Source organism: Empidonax traillii, unplaced genomic scaffold (genome assembly GCF_003031625.1).
Source record: "Empidonax traillii isolate 1590-97213 ecotype Southwest subspecies unplaced genomic scaffold, ASM303162v1 scaffold1251:size145019, whole genome shotgun sequence".
Classification (NCBI taxonomy): domain Eukaryota; kingdom Metazoa; phylum Chordata; class Aves; order Passeriformes; family Tyrannidae; genus Empidonax; species Empidonax traillii.
This window is the reverse complement of record NW_020956444.1, coordinates 100,819-125,435: the sequence shown is the minus strand read 5'-3', so window position 1 is coordinate 125,435 and position 24,617 is coordinate 100,819. Positions and strand designations below refer to the sequence as shown.

General features: G+C 39.4%; 1 protein-coding gene across 1 annotated transcript; it reads left to right on the top strand.

Annotated features, from left to right (window-relative positions):
- Nucleotides 1-5,348: 5,348 nt before the first annotated feature.
- Nucleotides 5,349-23,446, top strand: LOC114069401 (endothelin receptor type B). Its single transcript, XM_027906154.1, has 8 exons — nucleotides 5,349-5,587; nucleotides 5,797-6,309; nucleotides 15,795-15,907; nucleotides 16,075-16,279; nucleotides 16,673-16,822; nucleotides 17,725-17,858; nucleotides 18,423-18,531; nucleotides 20,049-23,446. The coding sequence occupies exons 2-8, from the start codon at nucleotides 5,851-5,853 to the stop codon at nucleotides 20,178-20,180; spliced, it is 1,302 nt and encodes a 433-aa protein (XP_027761955.1). The 5' UTR covers nucleotides 5,349-5,587; nucleotides 5,797-5,850; the 3' UTR covers nucleotides 20,181-23,446.
- Nucleotides 23,447-24,617: the final 1,171 nt, after the last annotated feature.

Below are 24,617 nucleotides of genomic sequence, written 5' to 3'. Positions count from 1 at the left end.
ATAAAAGGAGAAGACATGTTTCTCCATTATCACTTTTTTAGATGATGGAGGCTAGATTTTGTTGCAAAATGCACAAGGCAACAATAACACGTGCCTGTTTTCAATATATTAAGGACTGTGTTTGTTGAGATACTGAGAAGACATGCATCTATAGTAACTACAGAATGTCTGTGTAGAATACAAACCTTTCAGCAACACCTAGGGAAAAACGTAGTTAAAGCAGCCATCTCATGGAGTAGCTGCACTGATTTGAAAGAGTGTGGTTTCAGTTCATTAGACCTGGGCCTCTTAAGTATCTCCTTACCAAAAATGTGGTGTCCAGCAGAACCAGTAGAGTTAGGAACCTCCTAAAAGATATAAGCCTGCTTCATTCTTTACTGACCTGTAGAAGAGAGTGCTCTGACTTTCTCAGGATTGAGAGTTGATGAGCTACCAAGCTATTTCTGTGGCCAACACCCCTAACTGAGAAAATGGCCGAGCACTGTTTCTCATTCTCTATCCAACATTTGTTTCAAATAAAAGTGAAGAACTTCTTCAAAGATCTGATCAGTAAGGACCTACTTGCACATATAAAATCCTTTTAGGTCTTATAAGAGAAAATCTTAGAGCCCAAGGTCATGATGTAAATCTGTAGAAAGCCTTTTCTAGATCTCAGAGCACGTGAGTAGCTTCCAGTCAACCACACAAACAGTATTCCTACCTCTTGGGATATATGGCATCTAAACTCTGTCTCTTGCATATTCCCATGGGTCTGTCAGTGCAGTTTGCTGAAAATCACAGAATCAAAGAATCACCTGGATTGGAAAAGATGATCAAGATCTTTAAGTCCCCCCAAGGAAACAACTCCCTCTTTAGAAATGGAAGTGTCTCCCTCACCAACCCAAGCAGAGGATCCCACAGACTATATTAGTTGTTAGGAAGTGCAGACATGTCACTACCCAGCAGGAGCCCCATGGTGCTGGCCCACAGCAATAGATTTGATTTGGAGCTAGTTCGAAGAACCCTGTACATAGCCAAGCATGAAGCAAACAAGAAGACTGTGGACAGGCAGCTGTCTGGCACCTGAAATCCCCCTCTGTCTCTCTTTTTCTTTCCAGCATGGATTTCCTTATTCTAACGAGTTTTAACTGTGTGATTTTATTGGTGTACAGCTTGTCAATACATTTTAAAGCCAGAATGTGGTGGTGGCTTTGTTATATCCCGATAAATGCTGTATTTGTATTACATGACCATACTTGCAGAAAAGCATGGATGAGTGAATCACTGCACCTCTTGCTGAGGTCAGACATTTTGTCCGGAAATGAATTTAGTCTAGACTTGAAAGGCTTGACTGGAGTGATCTCTATGTGATAACATAAACAATGTATGGTCAGTTATCACCTCCTTTGTACAAATTCATAGATTTCCCAGCAGTTGAAGTATGTACTTTTTTTTTTTTAACAACAGATCTTATCTAGGCTTCCTGGAAGATTCTGATCCAAACTTCTACTACAGCTTGAGTTTAAAAGTAAACTTGTTCACCTTTATTCTATTGAACTAGCATGGGAAGAAAAAAAAAAAAGAAGTTGTTCTAATAATTTCTATAGAATTCAGAAATGCTGGTCTTTCAAACCTCCAGCTACTTTCGCAAATACATTTCAGTAACTTTTCCCTTAATTGAAATATTCAGTTTATTTTATACATCAAGCTAATTACATGATGCTATATCAATTTCAGAATTGTAATTTACCTTGTGATTTCCTTTGCTGCTGAGTAGAAAGGATGAGGGAAGTAAATTCTACTATGTAGCATATTGGTTTTAATCTTAGAGTTAGATGGGAAAGTAAAATTTCAGTTTGCAACCAGTCTAACTCAAAGGTTTGAACTGTACTCCATATAAAAATCCTTGAACTCTTACAAATAAGGACTATAAGAGGCAGTCAAATATTTTCTTAAGTACAAATTTGATTGTCTTTCATTGGTTTGTATTTTGCAGTTTTAAGTTAAAATAAAGAATAATTTACAATGTAACATACATTAAAACAGGTATCTGCATGCAAACTTCATGTTTCACTTGTGGTATCTGCTGTTATTATTTATTATAAATTTTTATGATAAAATAAATATTGTTTTGTTGTTTCAAGAATTAGGTATAATTTCAATACACTGCAGTTGACAGTCAAAATTATAATTTATGGACATTGCTTAGTTTTTTAGGAGAAAAGACAAAGCATAGCTACACACCATATTAAAAAGAATTTCATATTTTTGCATAAATTTAGACTAAGAAAAAAATGAGACAGATAATGTCATTCTTCTTTATCATCTGTCCAGTATATAAACATATGCAGCTACAAAACTGCAATATCCCAATATCACAATTCTCAAAGTACATTTATTCCTTCAAAAAAATTGCCATTGGAATTGTTTCTGTGGCAACTTCTGAAACACAGAAAACTATTTTCTGACTTCAGTTCAGCTCATGCATCTGATGAGTGGCTCAAACTGAGACCGCTATTCTTTCTATTCATCCTAGACTTGCCCCCCTTAGTGGGCAAATTTCTACCAGACTCAATAAAAGGAAAAGCAGGCCTGAGGGGGGGTAGATTTCTGAGGCTACTTTGTTGCTGAACTACATAAACAGAAAATGAATGAGATTTGCAAAAGTACCTGCAAAATCACAACAAAATTCTCATTGAGTGAATAACAGGAATTAAAGTATACAATGCTGTAAGTCTTATGAGCTTGTTAATAAAAGGATTTTTGATGCCATAATTGTGACCACTTCTCATGATTTATATTACATAAAACATAATAATCTTTAAAGTCTTTCTGTTGTTAAAAATCATTCTGGTGGTGATTACAGTTTATCCAGTCTCTTTACTTTGTGTAAGACATTTCAAATTAGAAAAGAAAAAACAGAGTCGGAACATTATCAGTCATTGATGGAAATTTTGTATCTGACATAATTAAAATAGTAACTGGCTACAATCCATATGATTGTTAATAGCTGGTGGGATAGAATGCAGTGGAAGTGCAGAATATAATAAAATGAGTCTCAGTCTAGAAGATCTTTGAGAGTGGGGTCAGGCTTTCCCTTTTTTGTACAAAAGTGAACTTTACATAGGACAAGGAGTATTTTTGCTGCCGAGGAAGAAAACAAAAACACCAAAACAGAACAAAACACATACACTAGCAACAGTTTGCATAATCTTATGTAATGTGTTCCATTCACTTCAGTAAGGTACTGATTTCATAGCCTAATTAGCAGAAGCTGCTTAAGGGACAACAATCTATCATATTTACAGACATTTTTTCTCTTGTTGAAATCCAGATTAAACTTGTTAGTTGATCTTCTTTTAAATTAAATTTAATTTGACAAGATATTCATTATGGTCTCATTATTTAATACAGTGTTATCTTAATCCTCCCATAAATTTCTGTGAAACTTTGTTTTCCTTTAATTTTCATTAATTTAAGCAGACTTGTACCACAGCATATACTCTTTTTAATTTCTCAAATATCTGAAAAAAAAATACTAGGAACAAAATGGGTGGTAAATTAAGCTAGTTGCAGCCAGAAACAGCTTAGATGCTTTGTCACATAAACTCATTTTGTGCAATACTACAGAGTAATGTATTTCAGGTATCAGCAGCCACCACAAAGTTCTGTATATACTAATCTTAAACCCTTCAGAAGCTAAACTGCTATTACTAAAACTTCTGAACCTGAAGTAAGTGGTAGCAATGGTGTTGCTACCAAACAGTAGCAAATTTATCTTATGGAGTTGTGCTAACAAAAACATTAGCAAATATATCTCAAAGTAGTCGCAGTCTATTTCTTGATGTCCAGGATCAGCACAGAAGCCTTTGAGACTTAGCCAGAACCTTACAAGCAAAAAAAGCATTTGAGATAAAAGTTAATGCTATGTTAATTGGAAGGAGTTTCTAATAAAAATCAATACTGCATTTATCAAAACATTGTTCACTTATGGATTGCTGAACTGGAAATTGATAAAATACAGAAGTGAAAACTGAAAAGACTTTGTTTAAATCCCCAGGGCTCAGAATATAATTTTGAATTCAATCCTCAGTGACTTTTGTCACTGGGAGAGGAATCTGTCCTGGTGCTGCAAAATCAATCATGCTGTAAAACACGTTCTTGAAAAGCTGGAACCTGGAAAGATCAGTCTTCCAGATGATGTGCAATCAGCCTCCAGCTACTCTTGTTCAGTTTAGTAGTTACTTTGGTGCCTTTATTCCACAAATACTATAATTTAAAATAAGATGAAAAATCAGTATGCCATGAATTAGGAGATGGATCAACAATGATAAAATAAGAAGGGCGTTTGATACGTGAAAAGGAAGTTAAATGAGGATGTCTGCTATAGTAGCTCGATAAGATGTTAGCAGGAGATGGTGGAAAGATGAGATTAGCCCATCAATTTTTGAAAAAAGCATTTAGTTTTCAGTGTTTTCGCCTATAGGTATGTCAAAAATGTAGGTCAGTGGGTCACTTCTGCAATGAAGTATGTATATACTCAGGATTTAGCATCTAGCATGATTAAAAAAAAAAAAAAATATTAGAGACGCTAGAAAACAGCTATAAATCCAATTCCTTTTAGTTAGACATGCAATTGCCTCCAGCCTACAGAGGCTGTTCTTAGTCTCCACAGAATCCTGTACAAATCTCAGCTCCTTTCCTTACGCTTCACTGAAGGGTGCAACGACTGGAACGAACTAGCTGAGATCAGATGCCTTGCTAAGGCTGCCCAAAGCAGCAACCAACCAGAAAATCGAACTGGATCACTGCAACTTCAGAGCAGTCAAAATACCACTTCTGATGTAAGAAGGGTATATAAAGTACCCCGGTTTGTAAAGGTCTTTAAAAAGTGGCACTAATCTCGTAGGCCTTGCACAAGCACGTTCTCCAGTGTGTGTGCTGATCGGGGCTGTCTGCAGCGAGCAGAACCCCGTACCCTCTACTGGGCATCAGCCTCGGGGAGGACAGCAGGGAAATGCCCTCTTTCTCCCAATTCTCCTCCACTAATGCCCAAATCTCTTGTAACAACCCTTCTGATCTGAAAAATTGTTTCATAGCCGACAAAGTTACATCATTAGGTTGCCCCAGTCAGATTACTACAAAAGAAGGGGACAGGTCTCGGGGCACGTCGTCCGGTCGGTACCGAGGTGGGGAGCCCTGCGGCCGGGGGGCACTTCTGACCGCAGCGATGGGAAGCTCGGCGGCCTGGCGGGCGGAGGGGCTGGGCCGGGCTCCGCGGGGGGAGGAGGGCGCGGGTGGGGTCTGGCTGTGACTGATGGGCCAGATGCGGCTGAATGTTTTAGAAAAGGGGGGGCCGTGTGCCGCCGGCGCGGCTTTAGCCACGGGGTCTGGTGCGCGGCTGACGGCCCTCGGGCTCTGCCGCAAGCGCCCGTCCCTCCCGCCTCCTCGGCTGGGAGCTCCCTGGGAATCGCTGTCGAGCGGCGGCAGCCCGGCCGGGCGGGGACAGACAGACAGCCGGGGCGCGGAGCGCGGCGACAGCCGGCGGTGCGCGTTTCCCTCGCTCGGCCTGCGGGCGGGGAGGATCGGCTCGGCTCTGCTGGGCGAGGTGAGCGGGAGAGGAGCGGGGCACAGAGCGGAGCGACGCCGAGCCGGTCCAGCCGGAGGGGGCTGCTCGCCCCGGCTCTGCCCTGCCCGGCTGCACCCCTCGCACCGCCGGCACCGCCCGGGGACAGGCAGCGCCTCGGCTCGGCCCCGGGCGGTGGCGGCGGGCGCGGTGTCCCCGCAGCTGACGCCCTGTCCCCTCTCTCCGCGCAGGTCGGCGCTGACGTCGGCGGGCACCCGGCAGGGAATCGGCCGTGCCGCGGAGCCATGCCCGCCGCCCTCCTCCTCCTCCTCCTGCTCCTCAGCTGCCGCGCCGCCGCCGAGGGCGACGGCTCCCTGCGCCGGCCGGGCCCGGGCAGGCAGAGCGCTCCGGCAGCCGCCGACGCCGCGGCCCCGACGGCCGGGGCCCTCCTGGTGCGGGGCGCCGAGCACAACTCGTCCCGCCCGGCCGCGCTGCCCAAGGGCGGGCGGGCGGCTGGAGGGCGGCCGCGCCCTGCCTCGCCCCCCATGTGCACGGGGCAGACGGAGATCAAGGAGACTTTCAAGTACATCAACACGGTGGTGTCCTGCCTGGTTTTCGTCCTGGGCATCATCGGCAACTCCACGCTGCTGCGGATCATCTACAAGAACAAGTGCATGAGGAACGGCCCCAACATTCTCATCGCCAGCCTGGCCTTGGGCGACCTGCTCCACATCATCATCGACATCCCCATCAATGTCTACAAGGTGAGGAGGGGTCGGGGGTGGATTCGGGAGCGGATGCGGAGGAACAGTGCTCACGCCGCGGCGAGACGCGTCCCTTCCTGTCTAGGAGTCATCCTTGGACTTCACCTCACGCCAAATATGAGGGTGGTATTCTGGTCAGATGTGATCGCAAATAGCACCCTCTCTGTACCCCAGTCCCATCCCTCTCAGCGTTCCAGACTGGAAATGGGTCAGAATGGAGGTGGCCAGGTTCTGAAAATCACCTGGAAACAGGTGCTGTCCCAGGGATAAAGGAAATAAATGCAATAGATAAATGCGCAGTGCGTTTGTCGGTTCCCTCTTATCCCCCGCAGACTGAAGGGGAGACAGAAGCTCCTTTCCTATGGGTACCACTCGGTCCTCCTGCTCAGCTGCTGCGGGCTTGGTCATGATACTTCACATGTCTGTACAGTGTGTTTTGGCATGGGGGTTTTTCAAAGGAACCAAGATCGTTCAGCTGAGCGGTTTTATGCATCTAGCGGTTGGGAGGTACGATGCTTTTCCTGAGCCGTGAACCCTTTCCCCCCTTCACCAGTGTTGCACCATGGGCAGCCGAGAGGAAGCCTGTTCCTCTTGCACCTTCATTAGTCTGCGTTGACGTAATAAGACTTGGAATGGAAGGAGTACAGCCCCTGTCTTGTCTACCCAGCTTGTGCAGTCCATTTATCCTTACAAACTAGTTGGGAAGTTGAATCCAGCCTCTGTTATATTGCAGCCTCTAGCTGCAATCAGTACTCTTGCAAGGGATACTGAAAATAACATAGCTCCTTCTGCTTTAAAAGTTTACAGTCTGGATCCCTAAGCACCTATCAGTTACTTCATAAAGTGGACATAATAGCCTTCATTTGTCACCTTCTCTTAGTTTTGTATGCATGATTGTAAACTGGGAATTTTTTTTTATGCTTTAGAAAACCACGTCAAAGGGTTAGGTTTTGAATCCATAATGATTACTCTCAGAAGCTGCTGAAATAGAAGAATCCTTTATCTTCAGCCTTTTAAAGTATTGAAGTATTACAAAGCAGAGAATGTCATCACTGTGTTAAAGTCATGAGCCAGTTAATTTGGATTACCTGACAGTTCTTAGATTTGAAGTTCAGAGTTTTTTATATGATACTGTTTACCTATTATATATTTATACTGTTTATCTTAGTTCTTGATAGAGGAGCGACTCTTCTCAATGACGGTGGAAAACAAAAAACCCTTAACATGCTCTAAAAATGTGTTTTTGTAATAACATACATTGAACAAGAAGGTTTTTTACATCTGTTCTCAGAAAATATCAAAAAGATTATATCGATAACAGCTGCTCAGTACAAGACTTTGCAATTTCACTGATTCTATCTCAAAATTTAATTACTGGTAGCATGCAATAATATACCTCAGTTTTTATCTCGATTGAATGTCATCAAGTATATCATTATGAGTAGGTTGGAGCAGAAGGAATAAAAGGTCAGATTACAAACCGATAAATATTACACCAGCTGCAAGTCTAGGATTTTTATGGTGCTGTTCATAATGCTGGGAGCTGCACAATAGTTCTCAGGTTCTAAATCTACCATGCTGCTACTCATCTTAATGAAGAGCCCGTAATCAATTTGTATTATCCCTTATAAGAATGAATTAAATATTTACTGGTTAAAGACAGGACTTCTGAACAAATGTAAGTTTACAAAACCAAACAACCCCTCCCCATTAGATACCATGTTTATTTAATCAAGAGTTTGAGGGTGGTTTGAGTTGTTGATAACTTTTTATCAATTTCACGTCCCAATTAATTCCACCCACAGAGCAACATTTTGAGGGAGAGTATAATAATGCAATCAAAAAAAGAGTGAGAGAATTTCTCATGTTAATAAAATGCCAGTGGTTCACTCCACAACACTTGTCCTAGAAAGTGTGAAAGTGTCTGTGGATGCTTTCCAGACAGACCCATAGGAGACAACTCAGAATCCACACTAGAAGCAGCTTTTTATTAGGTATTAAAAGTGATAACTGCAAAAGATGTCCCCTGTGACTACATATTAAATATGTAAGTAGCTGGGAAAAAACACACAAATGAAAATTGATATGTTTTAAATCAAGGGTATCTAAATAAAAGCAGATGTTACCTAGATTGTGAGGCAAATGCAGTCCAATACATAAGATGCTAATTAGCCCATTGCACTTCATAAATTTGAATATCAGTCAATACTTTCGGTAGAAAATGGAAAGTATCTGGACTCTGTCACACAGTCAGGCAGTTGGGTATGAAATGAGAGCTTGATGGGCATTCAATTCCAGCATGCAGAACTTGGTAGAGCTTCTCAGCATTGGTAAATGATCTGTCTTCGGCTGAACCTGCAAACTGTAGAATGGGAAGCAGACGAAAGTCTGAGGCAATCATTCTGCAGTATGTAATGTTGTGCAGTGTAGATACTTTGCAAGATTGTTACTAATTGGATGTGCAGGTGGTCCTGTGCCTGGTCAACTGCTTCACTAAACAGACTAAGTAAGCATGTCTTTGTTAATTTGAGGCCTTAAACAGCAATTAAGGAGCAGAAGGCGAGAGTATGTGGCCAGTGAGCTTTTTATGTCCTTCTCTGCACTTAGTATTTGGAAGACGACAACGGCAGTTTTTACACCTGACAATACAGGTCTGCAGTTCTGGAAGGCTTATGCGCAGTTTCCCAAGTCAGTAAAGTTGATAAGTCCCACGTATAACTGAACATTCCAAACTTACATTAGCTTTGCCTCTCATAGACTTAAAAAGCCATAAATGAAATAACGAAGATAAACATGCTTTCTCTTTTGATACATAAACAACACCTCACTCTCTCATTTGGTGATATTTATTCTCTTATGTTAAATCCAGTTTATTGTCATGACCCACGGATTTTTAACAACAAAAACAAACTATCCTCTGCACACTATTATGTGGCTTTCTGAACTCGGTCAACTTACTATGATACAGATGACTGAGGAAAAATATCTACCTGGTATTATTGCCATAGGTTCCTTTTTCTTAGAGCACAATAGGAATGCGGATAAAAAAATTTCCAGGGAAGTACAAAAAATCTGGTCTTTACTGAAAACAGTGATCAAAGGCCAGTCTCAGCTTTGTAGGCACTGATTTCTTTTCAGTAATGTATTCTAAGGATTACATCAAAATTGTGGTTAACATGTAGCATTATCAAGCACTGGAAATACAAGAAAGACCAGATTAGGGACTCTGTATCCCATGCAGACACAAACTGACTCGTTTGTTAATCCAGCAATGCTCTGAAAAAGGCAGGATTTCCATGGAAATTTGTTTGTGATAACCTTGCTAACTCTTGTAATGCGATTACCTATAGGACATGCATCATGATAAAGCCAACCCTTACCTAACTTTCAAAAAGAAAATCAAGGTGCTTGTCTTTAGACAACGCTACTATTCCATATTAGAACCCACAGCCATTGGTTCTTTTGATGTTAAAGATAACAGCCGTTTAATTGGGAGAAATACATCATTTCCTTTCTTTCAACGTCTTGGGATCCCACTTGCTTGGGATCTTGCAAAGTTCATCTCAGAATTTCTTATGCAAAGTTTATTGGTATCTGGCCATATCAAGCTAGAAGTTTGTTTGGTAAACAAGTGCAGTTTATAGGCACTTAAAAAGGATCTGAATTGTCCAGTGAAGGAACCTGTCTGGACTCTGCCAGGCGATGGGGTGATAACTTTGTTCTGTAGTTAGATGGGAACAGTCTACTCTGAAGTCAGATATACGGACTACTGGAAATGTCTGAATATTATTAAAAGTACACATACATAGTTTTCATGATGTATCTCCAAACTGAAATAAGTTAGATGATGCTAATATAGATTTGTTAATTTAGTTTTTTCATTATGTATGCATTTGTTGTGTATACATTCACTTAAAAGATACATGTGACAAATTTCAAAATTTTTCATCTAATTTGGTTTTGCTTCTTCCCTGTGTTTATGCATCCCAATCTGACAGGAGCATGACTTTCTAAGCAGTTACTTTTGATGCAGTCTGTTCATGGGGGTTGTGAAATTGCAGAAATGTTTTACTTTGACAACACATTATGAGGTTTCTGTAATTTTCAAGATGTCTTATAATGTTACTTTATCTTAATTATTATTTAAATGACTTTTCTAAGCAGAAGTACTAATAAAAGTACAAGAAAACTAATTACATACCTCACATTAAGAATTACAATTTATTGGACCAATAGAGTTTATTGGATAGTTAGCTTAACTAGAAAGCAGGAAATATACATTCTTGTCTAGAGGGAAGATCCTCACCCTAACATAATTATAGCTAAATATTAATAAGTTTTGTAATTTTGTGTGACTTATCCTTTACCATAAGCCTAATTTCTGGGACAAATTTTCTGTTTTAAAAAATGCTTACTCCTATAAAATACTGAAAAATACTTGATCTGCATGACCTCCTCATGTTAAAAAAAAGAAAAAAATCAGGTGAAAATCTACTAGTCATTTCATAGATATATTGAAAAACTGTTGCTTGTGAATTAGGTGTACTGTTTCATATCTGATTTCCCTTGTAAGTACAGTTCATAGTGATGAAAATCACATCCTACTCTCCTGTGAACTGGACTTGCTGTGAGCACACAGCTAGGAGGAAATATGAATCCCTGCTCTGCATTTCCCATGTGCATTCATTACTGGGGACTAGAACACTGACGTAAATATTTGCACGCTTTGCCACTTCTTCCTGCTCAACTGCAGCAGGTCACCAGTCGGAGCCACGGTGTCAGCCTCCTGGCTGGTGACCACAGCAGCTGAGCCCTTGAGAGCAAGCATATCGTGCTTGCCTGCTGGTGTTCCAGCAGCAGATTGTGAACATCTTTCAGTTCTTGCACAACCAAGAGGAAGCAGAGCAGGAATTGTGATTCACAGGTGTCTCTCTGAGTCACAACATCTCTTGGGGCTACTTTCATAGCTGTGCAGCTTGCACATCAGTTTAGGCTCGGATCTGTCTGATCTGAGAAAGTTTTGACTAGGAGTGCATCAAATGTATTGGTTCTTTCAAGTACAATTTCACATAATTTTGAAATGTGTTCCCTTTCCTTTTGTTCTATTTCATCTGCAACACATTACTGCTGCTTAGCAGTTAAAACTTTGCCTGTAAAACATTGGAAAAGGTCACTTGAAATATAGCCAGTGGTAGACTTCTCTTGGCATTTTACCGATGAAAACACAACATTATTTTCCTCTTTGCTGCCACTTGGCAGTATCTCATCTCATGACTCTAAGTTGTTTATCATTTGTAAAGTGACACACTATTTACGGCTACCCTATTGTGCATCATAAGAAAATCATTTTACTCATATAAAATTGAAATACACTACATCTGTACTTCACTAAGAATGATCATTGCTCTTGTCCACAAATGTGATGCTCCTGAATACTTTGCACTGGATCTTCACTGTACTTTAAGGCAGTGTTGGAGGAGAACAAACAGAAACCAAGGAAATACAGTTCAGGAAATACAGTTCAGCAATTAAAACATTCTACTTTTTTTCCCTTTTACTTCCTTAATGTTTTGAAGCTTTTGGTGTAAAGCATATCATTAACCACTTGCAATACCATGGTAGAGAAACTTCTGACTTATGCATTAAAATGCTCAAATTTCACAATCCATCAGCTGCAAGAGATAAAGGACATATTTTCCCAGTGCAGTGCAGACAGCTGCATGTCCATTCTGCCCTGATCTAAGCTGGCTGAATTCAAGTAATATTTTGATGTTATGCTAAACCCAGGCATCCTTTCTCTCAGTAGAATGCATCCACTTATGTGCCACCCCTTTATAATCCAGATACATGGGTCCCAAACTGGAGCTGGCTCAAATCCAGTCAACTTGGAGCACAGGTGTGGCTGTCTGCACCTGGGAGTTAAGTATTTGTTCAGGGAAATCTCTGACATGGCTGAACCGTTGTGATTTTAGGGAAGAGAGATGGGGAGTGCCTTGAATGTATACCAGCTAGATGTAGATATAAGTTTTCAACAGAATCTGCCGACAGAGATTTGACTGAAGTTCTGAATTTCAGTTACAAAGAAATATTTTACTTTTGATCTGCTTTTTTAATGAGTCATCTCTCATGTAATATGCACATATATATGAGAGGTACCATAAACAAGTATAGAATATACTTGCTAGCCAGTCCTTGATTTCTAGAAAGAGCAACTAGATGTGATAGGCTGGAGGTTCACTGCCTGATTTTTATAAATTAAATTAGTCCAGGTGTCTTTTGATTCTGTAGCATGTACATTTAGAACAACTGTAAATATTCACATTGCAGTTTTAATAGTGATCGTTACCGTTACCCCCTTACAGCAATTCAAGAGAAGTGTCGGGGAAAGACTTTACTGAAAATACCTTAATTGCAGACTGAGTTATTTTCCCACATCACATAAGCAAAAGATACTTTATGGTTATTACAACCTCATCCCTGCTTCCTCTGCTTTAATACTTTCCATAAAATTCTCAAGAAACATAAATCCTTAGAATTTATCTCTCTGCTTCATTTGTTCAAAGGCATCATGTTTTTTTGTCTTAAGTAGTTCATTGAGGAAATAAATCAAAACTGGGGCCATGTTGCAGTTTCTTTGCTGTTCTTTTAAGCACTCCATCACAGCACAGGGCTAAAGCAGGTATTTGGAGGTATTCTGGTATCTGAAAATACTGGTGGACACTTCACCAATTTCCAAAAGCCCATTGTCATGAAATGCACTTAACTTCCTTTGTGTTCAAATAAAATGATACTTAAATTATGTCAGGCTTTTGAAAACACTCTTGTGGACCATGGAAGTGTTTATCCCTAAATGTTTATCCCTAGATCTTATTTGTGCACAAGGACTTTGCTGAACCAAACCTATGTGAGCAGGCAACTCTGTGTCAGTCTTCAGTTACAGAATCATGGAATTGTTCAGGTTAGAAAAGACCTCTAAGACCATCAAGTCCAACCATCAACCTTGCACTACTATGTTCACCACTAAACCGTGTCCCCAAGTGCCACATGTATGTGTATTTTGAATGTTTCCCTAGATAGCCTGTTCCAAAGCCTGACAACCCTTTCAGCAAAGAAATTTTTCCGAATACCCAATCTAAGCCTCCCCTGGCACAACTTGAGGCCACTTCCTCTTCTTCTGTTACTCGTTACTTGGAGAAGAGACCAACTCCCAACTCACTACAGCCTACTTTCAAGTAGTTGTAGAGAGCAATAAGGTCTCACCTCAGCCTCCTTTTCTCCAGCCTAAACAAACCCAGCTCCCTCTCCCACTCCTCATATGACCTACTCCCTAGACCCTTCACCAGCTCCATTGCCTTTCTCTGGACATGCTCCAGCACCTCAATGTCCTTCTTGTGAGGAGCCCAGAATTTGAACTGCAGCTTCACCAGGCTGAGTAGAAGGGGATGGTTAGTGCTCTAGTCCTTCTGATACAAGCCAGGATGCCTTTGGGCTTCTTGACCACCTGGGCATACTGCTGGCTCATGTTCAGCCAGCTGTTGACCAGCACCCCCATGTCCTTTTCTGCCAGATCTTTCCAGCCACTTTCCAATCAAGCACTGTTCCCAAAGGCTGTAGTGCTGAATGGGGCTGTTGTGACTCAAGGGCAAGATTTGCCACTTGTTCTTGTTGTACTTCATACAATTGGCCTTGACCCACCAATCCAGCCTGTCCAGAATCCTCAGTAGAGCATTTGTACCCTCATTTTGGTCCCCAGCAAAATCTACACAGTATGATGAGCTATTTCTTCCTTTCTTACAAACTGTTAAATGAGATGTTTAAAGAGACCTGAGCTAAGGGAAAGATTTTGCAGTCTCTTTTGTGTAGTCATTATTCTTCTTCCCTCTCCCTTTGCATTTTGTAGCCCTCTATCTGCAGCAGATCCAAAAGGCCTCATTTGAAGAAAGATATGAAACATAAATGGTCTTAGATAATCTAACTAATTACAGAAACTCAGAAACTTTACTCTTATGTATAACAATTGCATCTATTTCTTGGCATAACCCTTGTTCTGGAGAGTCTTGTTTTTGTGAGAACTGGAAGATTTGGCTGCTGCCGTAGTATATTTGAGCCATTAGAGCAGGTCACAGCAGAGTTCAAAGACTAAATGTTTCTAAACTGGAGCTACGGTCAAACAGTCCATAGCATCAGCTGTGAGGAAGGTGCTTTCTGTGTCCAGTAAGTCTTGTCTCCTAAATCACATAAAATGTACAGTTAGGTATGTGACAAGATTTCCATTAAAGTGTATGACTCAAAGTGTAATTGAACCAACCTGAAATTCATTGTGCTGGTCTTTTTATTCCATTGCACTTATAGGTATGCTGAATGTGCAGATAGTCTTTTTCGTATTGTAATACAGAATCATTGGGAAATTGTTCAATAAAGATCTCTATTGAGAGATTCATCTGATCTGTCTTTACCTGCTGTGAAACATTTAGATCAAACTAGCTGTTTAGGCTCCCTGTGTGTTCAGTGGGCCCCTTTTTTTGTTAGCAGATGGCCAGCTAAAAACTATGGGGGGTACATTTTCTCTCCATTGTTGCCTGATTTCTCAACTGATTTCTCAATTTAAGTAAGCTTAAAATAAATCCCACCCCAGATGTGCACTTTTTTTATTTGACCCTGTTCTGATCAGCCTCAAGTAATTTTCTGCATTTCTAGTAAATGAGTTACTTGAAACATGTAAGAAAAGCAATGAATACTCAGGGGAGATAAAGCCAATACACTTGAGGGAGATCCTCACCTGCTCAGGTGCATCACACTGAAATGATGAAGCTAGAAGCAAAAAGAGTGGAGTTTGAAGGGCTTAAGAAGTCAGGACTAAGCCTTAATTCATATTCTTGCCCTGCCAAGGAGTAACTCTGAAGCTGCTGTCTAGCTTTTAGGACACACACATCAGAGACTCCCTTGTGAAAAGGTTCTTCTTGGCTACGTTTTATATAGAATCATAGAATGGTTTGAGTTGGAAGGGACCTTAAAGGTCATCTAGTTCCAATGCTCTGCCATGGGCAGGGATATCTTTCACTGTACCAGGTCACTCAGTGGCCTGTCTAACCTGGTTTTGAACACTTTCAGGGATGGGGCATCCACAGTATCTCTGAACAACCTGTTCCAGTGTCTCACCACCCTCACAGTAAAGAATTTCTTCCTATAATCTAACCTAAACCTACCCTCATAGTTTAAAGCCATTCCCCCTTATCCTATCACTACATGCCCTTATCCAAAGTCTCTCCACAGCCTTCTTGTAGTCCCCCTTTAGGTACAAAAAAGTTGCTACAAGGTCTCCCCAGAGCCTTCCCTTCTCCAGTCTGAACAAACCCAATTCAGCCTGTCTTCATAGGGCAAGACATGGTGGAAAAGAAAAGCAGTCTAGACAAAACTCCATGTTTCAGTTTTGGGAGGTTTTTTTTCTTAATATTTCACCTTTAATTGTTGTTTTCTTTTCACAGCTGCTTGCAGAGGACTGGCCCTTTGGTGTCGAAATGTGCAAATTAGTACCTTTCATTCAAAAGGCATCGGTGGGCATCACAGTGTTGAGTTTGTGTGCCCTCAGTATAGATAGGTGAGACCCATATTTCATCAAACTCTATAATTTCCTCTCCATGTGGGCACTGGCTCAAATTCACCTTTCCACTTAGCTAATACAATACAAGTAAGATGAGTTTAAGCCAGTTAAATCAGGTGGTTTTTCTCATATTTTTAATTTGCAAATGTGTGCTGTTGCTTCAGGTACAGAGCAGTTGCTTCTTGGAGTCGCATTAAAGGAATTGGAGTGCCGAAGTGGACTGCTGTTGAAATTGTACTGATCTGGGTTATATCAGTGATACTGGCTGTTCCAGAAGCTATTGCATTTGACATGATTACGATGGAGTATAGAGGAAAAGATCTCAGAATCTGCTTGCTCCACCCCATGCAGAAAACATCGTTTATGATGGTAAGACACTGACACCTTCAAAATCTCTGGAGCAGTTCCTTGGATCTTCTCAGTATTGTGTGGATTGTAATGTGCACAGGTGTATGTGACATGTAGGTGAATATAATGCTTAAATGAAATACTGACATTTCTGAAATATATTGGTTAAAAAAAGAGCATTCATATGAAATACTGGCATTTCTTAAATATACTGGTTTAAAAAGAACATTCAGAAACGTTTGACTTTTTGTGGACTTTGAACAAATTACTGTCTTGTCCTGTTTTCTCATCTGTAATGTACACCTTACAGAGATGCTCTTCAGGACAGACTGATGAACTAGTTATAGCACACTTAGCAAAATGCTCAGCGTTCACTCCTAACAATGTTTTTGCTTTGATTCTTTTCCATTCTAGTTTTACAAGCAAGCTAAAGACTGGTGGCTGTTCAGCTTTTACTTCTGTTTGCCTCTGGCTATCACAGCATTTTTCTATACTCTCATGACCTGTGAGATGTTACGAAAGAAAAGTGGGATGCAGATTGCTTTAAATGACCACTTAAAACAGGTAAACATTTATCCCTGACAACTCTGCTGACTGTAGACCGGATGACAATAATACCTTTACTGACTTTACTGCCACATCATTTTTCTCTTCCTGTATGATTGTTAGTAAAGTGGTGCTAGTAGTGATGCTGCTGAACTCATATACATATGTATGCATCAGAGCCCTCAGAAACCTAAGATTTTAACTGACAGTCACAGAATTCGTTCTTTCTTGTTTGATTTTAATGCTTCAGGTTTTATAGTTTTTATTTCTTCTTTAACAATAATTAGAGCTGGATATTTTGTAATGCAAACTGAAGGTATGCTATAGTCTAGAATGTGGTGCTATGAAACTGTTAATTATTTTGAACGAAATTCTTGCTGAGCTCTAGTGAGGTTAGCAGTACATGTTGGCAGAACAAAACACATTGCCACATACATTCCAAGTTAGTAGTGCATCAGACACAAACATCATACGTCACTAGTATTAAACTACACTTGTTCTCTAATGCATATATATGCTTCTTTCCTCTTAGCTTATTAAAGCTGTAATTGAAATCTCTTGGGGCATCTAAAATAAGACCTGAGATCAAAGCACAAGAAAATGCAATTGAAGACGAACTGGTATTTGAAAGTGATTGGAAAGACAAATATGTTCTTAATTTTAATTTAAATTACTGTTTTCATGACCCTGGTTTTTCATATTATTACTCATACTTTTTGAAGTAAGAGATACAGTGAATCAGTGCAAGACATCTAAAACAGAAAAGATTATGTACGAGAAAATAAGGTATTTGATGTTCTCTTAACTCCTATTTTCATAAGCTTTTTTATCTTGTTTATTAAACGTTTGGATATGAAAACAACAATAATCCAGAGAGAATCAAAAACTGCAACACTGTTCTGTCCAATTTTCTTTTTCAGAGACGTGAGGTGGCCAAAACTGTGTTCTGTCTGGTACTTGTTTTTGCCTTGTGTTGGCTTCCACTTCACTTAAGCAGAATATTAAAACTCACTATTTATGATCAGAAGGATCCCAACCGATGTGAACTTTTGAGGTGAGTCTGCAAAAATTAAATGCTGAAACACGCTGGCATTCTCCATACACATATCTGTATTCCCTAATGAACTATCTGTATTTCCTAATAACTTACTCTGTGTGTCTGAAGTTGTCCCTGATTCTTCATCCAAGACCCTCTGCTTTCACTCTAGTAGCAGAGAAAGAAAGTTGTGAGGAATTCTCTCACTTTTCCCTGTCTTACTCAAGATCCTTTTTGGGACTGTCTTACTGTCTTAAGAGTAGAACAGGGATTTCTGTCCCTGCTTTCCCTTTCAACAGAACAGCTAGGATTCAGTGTGTGCAGAAAAACTTCATGTACATTTTCTTCCACAAGTTAAGGTGATTGGATTTTCTGAATTTACTTTCAAGATTCAGACTTTAATGTTGAGCACAGCTATTATCACCATAAGCTTAAGCTTCCTTACTATTACATTTAATAGTTAGTTTTGATTGAGTGAAGCTGAGACCAATTTTCATAGTTGTAAATCTCTACTAAGCCTTTTAAGAGAACTGTCTCACTTTAATTTTTTAATTTTTTTTTTTTTAATTTTTAATTACACAGCTTTTTTCTTGTGATGGACTACATTGGTATTAACATGGCTTCACTGAATTCCTGCATCAATCCAATAGCCCTATATTTGGTGAGCAAAAGATTCCAAAACTGCTTTAAGGTAAGAGGCTGCTGGGAGCTGCTGCTTTTGTTAAAAGATGATGTTAGCAGTAAAATTCATTCCTTAACATGAACAAACTGTTTCAAATGGTCATTAAGTTTGACTTGAAATTTTAACTGGGTTGTGGTAAGTGTTCTCTCCCTATCCTGCCAAAGCTACATAGAAAGAAATTAAGGTTTGATGGGAACAAAAAGAGAAAGCAAAAGAGCAGAGTGTATAATAAACCCTCTCAGCACCATGCTAATCAGTGCTACATCACTTCCTGACGGAAGTTGGCACCCAGCCACTTCCAGAGCACTGATGAAGCGGACTCAGACTGCGCTGCAAAAATTCACGTAGCCATATCCTCTGCAACCCAGTGGGGAGGGCTCTGACCCTGGGTTCCCCCCATGCTGACTGAGCATTTAAATCAGTTTTGTAAGGCAGAGGGTGCAAGTATCCACTCATCCCTTTCCAGTGCCAACATTTTTTGAGACAGACCTGTTCATAGTTTTGCTTTGGTCTGACTGAATATACCTGGGCACTAATTCTCCATACAGGATTTGAGGCTCTAGGTTGCATGTGGACCTTCAGCCTTCATGTGGACCTTCAGCCTGTCTGCTTGGAAAATGACCAGATTGGACTTTTTTGTGGCCTCTTACCATCTTCAGACACTGTGTCAGAGTTCTTACATTGCCTCTGACAAATTCTTAGATTTTTCTTTTCTTGCCAAGCATTTAACCACTGACCACTGCTAGGTTTATTGCCTGGCTGTGTAAATTTCTTACTGGCTATATCTTTCAATCAGAACCCAGCCAGCCCTACATCTAGTAATGTTAATGTATTTTCCACATAATTATGACAGCACATGTTGCAGATGTTTAAGTGCTGGTCTTGTCTTCCTTGTCTGTGCTGCTGGCTCCCTGAAAGTCACTTGAGCTGAGAGCACATAAGAGGTCTCTAGCATCCTGAGCGTGGAAGTAAGTGGGTGTGATGAATACTTCCAGTACCCAAAGGGCAGAGAGTAGCATAAAAGGTCATCAAAAGGTCTGCTAGTACACCTAGTAAATGTATGAACTGTATGTAGATTTTCACCATTCTTCTACTTACTTCTCATTTCTGCACCTCAAAAAATGAGCTAAATAACAGCATCTTGCTTAGAAAGTATAGATGCACGTACATTTTTTTTTTTCCTAAGAAAGATTATCAAAGAAAGGAGAACAAGTAGTCCTAATTTTATTTTGAGGTGCTTTTAGAATTGCAGACCAGATTTGAAGGGGTACGTGTTTGGCTGCTATCATGTATAACTCCTGCTGTCCAGCACTCAGGTTGCTAACAGGACATCCCAGTAGTTAGTAGTGGCCATTTTAGCAACTCAGAATTTAACCCCATTTCTTTGCTTACACTGTAATCCCAAAACGGCAGCTTGTAGAATTGCCATTTCCTACTGTACCGCTGAGAAGGGTGGCTTTTCAGTGCATTTTGCCACACGTGCAAAACAATGTGATGTAAAATGTTTATTCCTTTTGTTTTAACAGTCATGCTTGTGTTGCTGGTGCCAATCCAAAGATCTGTTGTCCCTGGAGGAAAGGCAGTCCTGTTTAAAGTTCAAAGCTAATGATCACGGATATGATAATTTCCGCTCCAGTAACAAGTACAGCTCTTCATAAAACAAGCATAAAAGGTATATTCTTTTGCATTAAAGTTGGTGCCTTTTTAGTAAAAGAGGTAATTACTCTTAACATGATGGTAACGTTCAGAAATATCTAGTTTTGTATTTGCACAAAAAAAGAGCCTGAAAAAAAATGGCCCTAAAACTGCGTCACATTGAAAATCACGGACATTTATAAAATCGTCATTTATGGAACATGAAGAAAAGCATAGAAAGAACAAGTCATTGTTAGCACTTGAATACTTCTGAATCAGCACTTCCAAATGATCCTCACTTCCTGTACCTTAAACAGTCATTTGTATTCTCTGTAACAGTTGTAGGAACTGAAGTCACAGTAATTACTAAGTAGTATAATATAAAGTTAATTGGATCAAAGCCATTATTATATATAACTCAATGTATTATCTTTTATAAAGCAAATTAACCACCATCACTATTGTGAGTTTTTTTTTTAAAGCATTAATTATTTTGTAATAGAAGTTTAAATGTAAAAAAAGAGGTAGAATTTTTATCAGGGATACTATAGAGGTAGCTACTGAAAATATTAAAGGATGCAGTTAAGTCAAAAGTGCATTTTACTTTGAGGATCGTTTTTACCTATTATTGTTAGAAGGAACCTCCCAAGGATTTTATAAATACCATTCTGTAACCACTGTGCGTGTTCAGTGCATTTGGTAGCACTTTGGGTATGAGTACTTGTGTTTACTTATAGCAAAAGAGAGAAAAACACACCGAAACCAAAAAATTGTTACTACTAGAAACATACAAACAGTGGCTGGTATTCCAGCTATTTTTAGTTGAAAACAAATTGATTGTATTCCATGTAAAAAGTGGGCATTTGAGAGCCTAATGGTTCTTTACTGGAGATACTTTTACAATAATTTACGACTGTTTTTGCAATCCAGATACTGTCCTAGGGAAAAATTCTTTAGAAGTATCAGATGGAAAAAAATGTAAACAAGGAAAACAGAGAGAGAATTAGAACTTCTATTTTCATTTAGATTTAAATCTTCATAAAGAAAATAATTCATGAACTGTATTTCTAGAGAACAGTACTATGTAGCATACCCATCTTCCTACTATTTTAAAATATGTTCTACTTCTGTAGTTCCATATTTATGGGCGTAAGAAGATGTGTGATTAGTTTCTGCATCTGTAAATAGTTTAGAGAAACATAATTAATTGTAAAGTATTAAGATATGGGCAGGACCCTGTAAGAAAACAGAAAGATAAAGATGCCTGTAGTAAACATGATGTGTATTGCCAGGAGCAACGCACATTTTGTACATACATGACAGGTCATTCTTTGGCTTTTCATTTCCTATTAATTTGTTACAAATGTCCCCAAAGACTTATTAACATATGTCATGCTCTAAAGCATGAGTTTTTCAAGAAAAATTGTCTTACAACATGCTTTTATAAAAGACAGGTTTTCAATAGGCTTGGTATTTTATTATAATACAAATATTTATCAAAACTCAGGAACTTTTTTATTTTAAATTTCCAAATTTCCATGTAAGAATTTTTACCTTGTTTTCCAATCTTGATTAACTTCAGATTTTTTAATAAAGTGCCTTAAATATGCTCAGGATGAAAACAGCTTTCATTGAAATGTTCAACTGATGTTACCTTAGATGGTTTTCTGACTTTAGGTAGCTACAGCTACCTTGCAGACAGCTAATAACAGGGAAGGTGAACCTGAACTGTGGTGTTGCCCCCGCCCCCCAAAAAAAAAAAGCTAGTAAGTGTATGCTTGTATAATCAAGCTGAGGAGGACCTATGCATATGCATTTGAGCATGGGCACATGGGTGAGTGTGTGTGGTGTGTGTATGTGAGCATTGTGTACCAGTATGTATGTTGTCCACCATTAGGTTGCTGTTACCACCTCTGCAGCAAATGCACTCAACTGCTATAGTGCTGAACTTTTATAAATATAATTCTATTTTAAGTTTTGTTCTTTACATTTTTACCTTACCTTTCACGGTAACTTTCTCACAGTAAGCTGTGAATATTACTTCACTTCACCCTACCTGCATCTATTTCTGTGAAATGCATTTCATCTGTTAAGGATGGAAAATCATTTAAAACCTAAGTTTGATATTGATCAGTGTTATTTTCATCAAATTATATTGTTACAATAGTGTACATGTATATTATTGTTGTTTTTATTTAAAATATAGCTGTTGTATTGGCAACTGTGTAACATACTTTTTATTTTTTCCTGGACTAATTCTTTGTTAAGACAAGTCCTGCTAAGTCAGATATTTAGCTTTTGCAAATAAAGACAATATATACTGCCCCCTTTTTCAGTTAATATACAAATATCAGTGCACTTTTTGTCCTTTTATCAGTATTATTCAAAGCAGTATTTTTAGTGACACTCTCATTTCCTGTAATAAAAAATTTCAAAACTTCTGCTCCTATACAGTTCTAGCTAAGATTAAATATCTTAATACTCAATACAGGTGTTTTCTGAAATTTTCAATATAGGTCTATGCCTCCATTCACTGAAATCAGTCAATGTTTAACCACTCAATTCAGTGGGAGCAGAACCAGGAACACAGAACATAGCTCTTGAAAAAACCTAGCTGGCATTTGCTACCTTGAACTAAAAAAAGCTAATTTTTATTTATTTTTTTTAAGGAGTTGATTAGGAAAGGTGGGAAAAGACGGTAAAATCAGCTTGTGGGGTAAAACAGTCTAAGGCTCTCTAAGCCCCAAACAGGGGTAGCAGAACAATTGCAGAGAGGCAGAGGCTTCTTTACAGGAGTTGCATGTGCTTGCAGAGAGTGGTATGACAGAGTAAGAGTCATCTGTCCCAGGGGTCTGAAGAGTTGATACAGAATGACTCAAGATGAAAAAAACAACTTGTAAGAAACTACATCATAACTCTCGGGTTTGGCCTTCAGAGAGTAGTTTGATTTTAGTTCCCCAGCTGCTCTGAATTCTGCCTAAACTGAATGGAAACACTGGTACTACAACTCAGAGAATCAAATGCAAAATTTGCCAGATACTGAGCATCTGCTGTGAGCTGTCACATTTCAGTGTCCCAAACAGCTCTTAATCAACACACAGCTGGCTTAACAAGAGAATGTTGTCTGAACTGAAATAACGTTTAAAGGATCTTTTGAAATTGTTCTGTATAGCTATGTAAAATAATTCTATATTTCCTTTTCTGTGTTCACTTAAAATAGCAACTTCTGTGGTTCAGGCAGTGTAACATACTAAATTTCCAATAAAATATTTGTAATTTTGATTCATTACAAAAAGGTGTCTGGCCTTTTTTCTTCTAGGAGGTCTCAATTATTAAATAGTAACAAAGATGTAAAAAGAAGTAAGCAATTCAGAACTAAATATCAAAGCTTTTGAGTGGGATGGTTTTACATAGCTAGCTGAAAATTGCAGAGAGTTTGTACTTGCAGATGCATTGCAAAATTGTCCAATGTTTATTGGAACAATTGTGCTTATCTTTGCTCTGTTTGTTTTGCTCAAAATGTCCATCTCAGTCTCTTCTCTACACATCCATATATAGTCACAAATTCTCTTATGTTAGGGACATCACAAATAAAAGGCACAAAGCATTTAGTTCATTAATTTAGAAGTGTATGCACTCGATGCTGCAATATTCCACATTAAAAGCATCGTCCCTTTGTGTGCTGACAGTGTCATTTTGTGCATATTTTAATTTTCCTTTCTTAAAACAGTGGAAAACCGTATCAAACTAAATATGCTGTAACTTGGTCTAGTATATAACTATATGTTTGCAGTATCTATGCATCCCAAAATGTGTTTGATACTACTGCTGTTTTGCTCCTAATAGATAGGTTTCCTTCTCTTTACTTTGTGGCCTGCTGAATCCATGTAGATTTGTCTTTTTTCATGGTCCCAGCACCTTTAGCACATAATTTCAAGTTTCCTGTGCTTGGAACAGAAGCATCTGTAGAGAGGAGATCCTTTGTAAATAAGTGTTCTACCTAATAATCTCTCCTGACCACTTTACTTCCTTTCCCTTTATCGTGTCCTATGGTCCACAGTCTTCACCAGCCACTCACTGTGAAGAAGCATTTTTTGCATATTTCTTTTAAGATCCCACAGCCTTAGACTAGGTAGGCCATGGACTTCACAGCCCAGCTAACTTTTTTATCTACTGCGGTCTTGGCTCTTCCACTGGGGAGATTAACTGCAGCTTGTTGTCAGTTTTCTCAACACGCTAGAACTTCCCCAGCAACATGCATGTACACGTAGCAAATATTAAGTTCTTCAAACACTATCTCGCTCGGACCACTGCTGAGAAGGGCAGATTTGGCACTCTGGTGTTGATGGAGCGGGATGGTCCAACTGGCAACAAGTGACTGGGTCTGGTCCATAGAGTAGTTTACTTCTTACTGCACTCTGCTGCAGCCTGCTGCTCTGACCACTGGGTTCTTGTAGTCT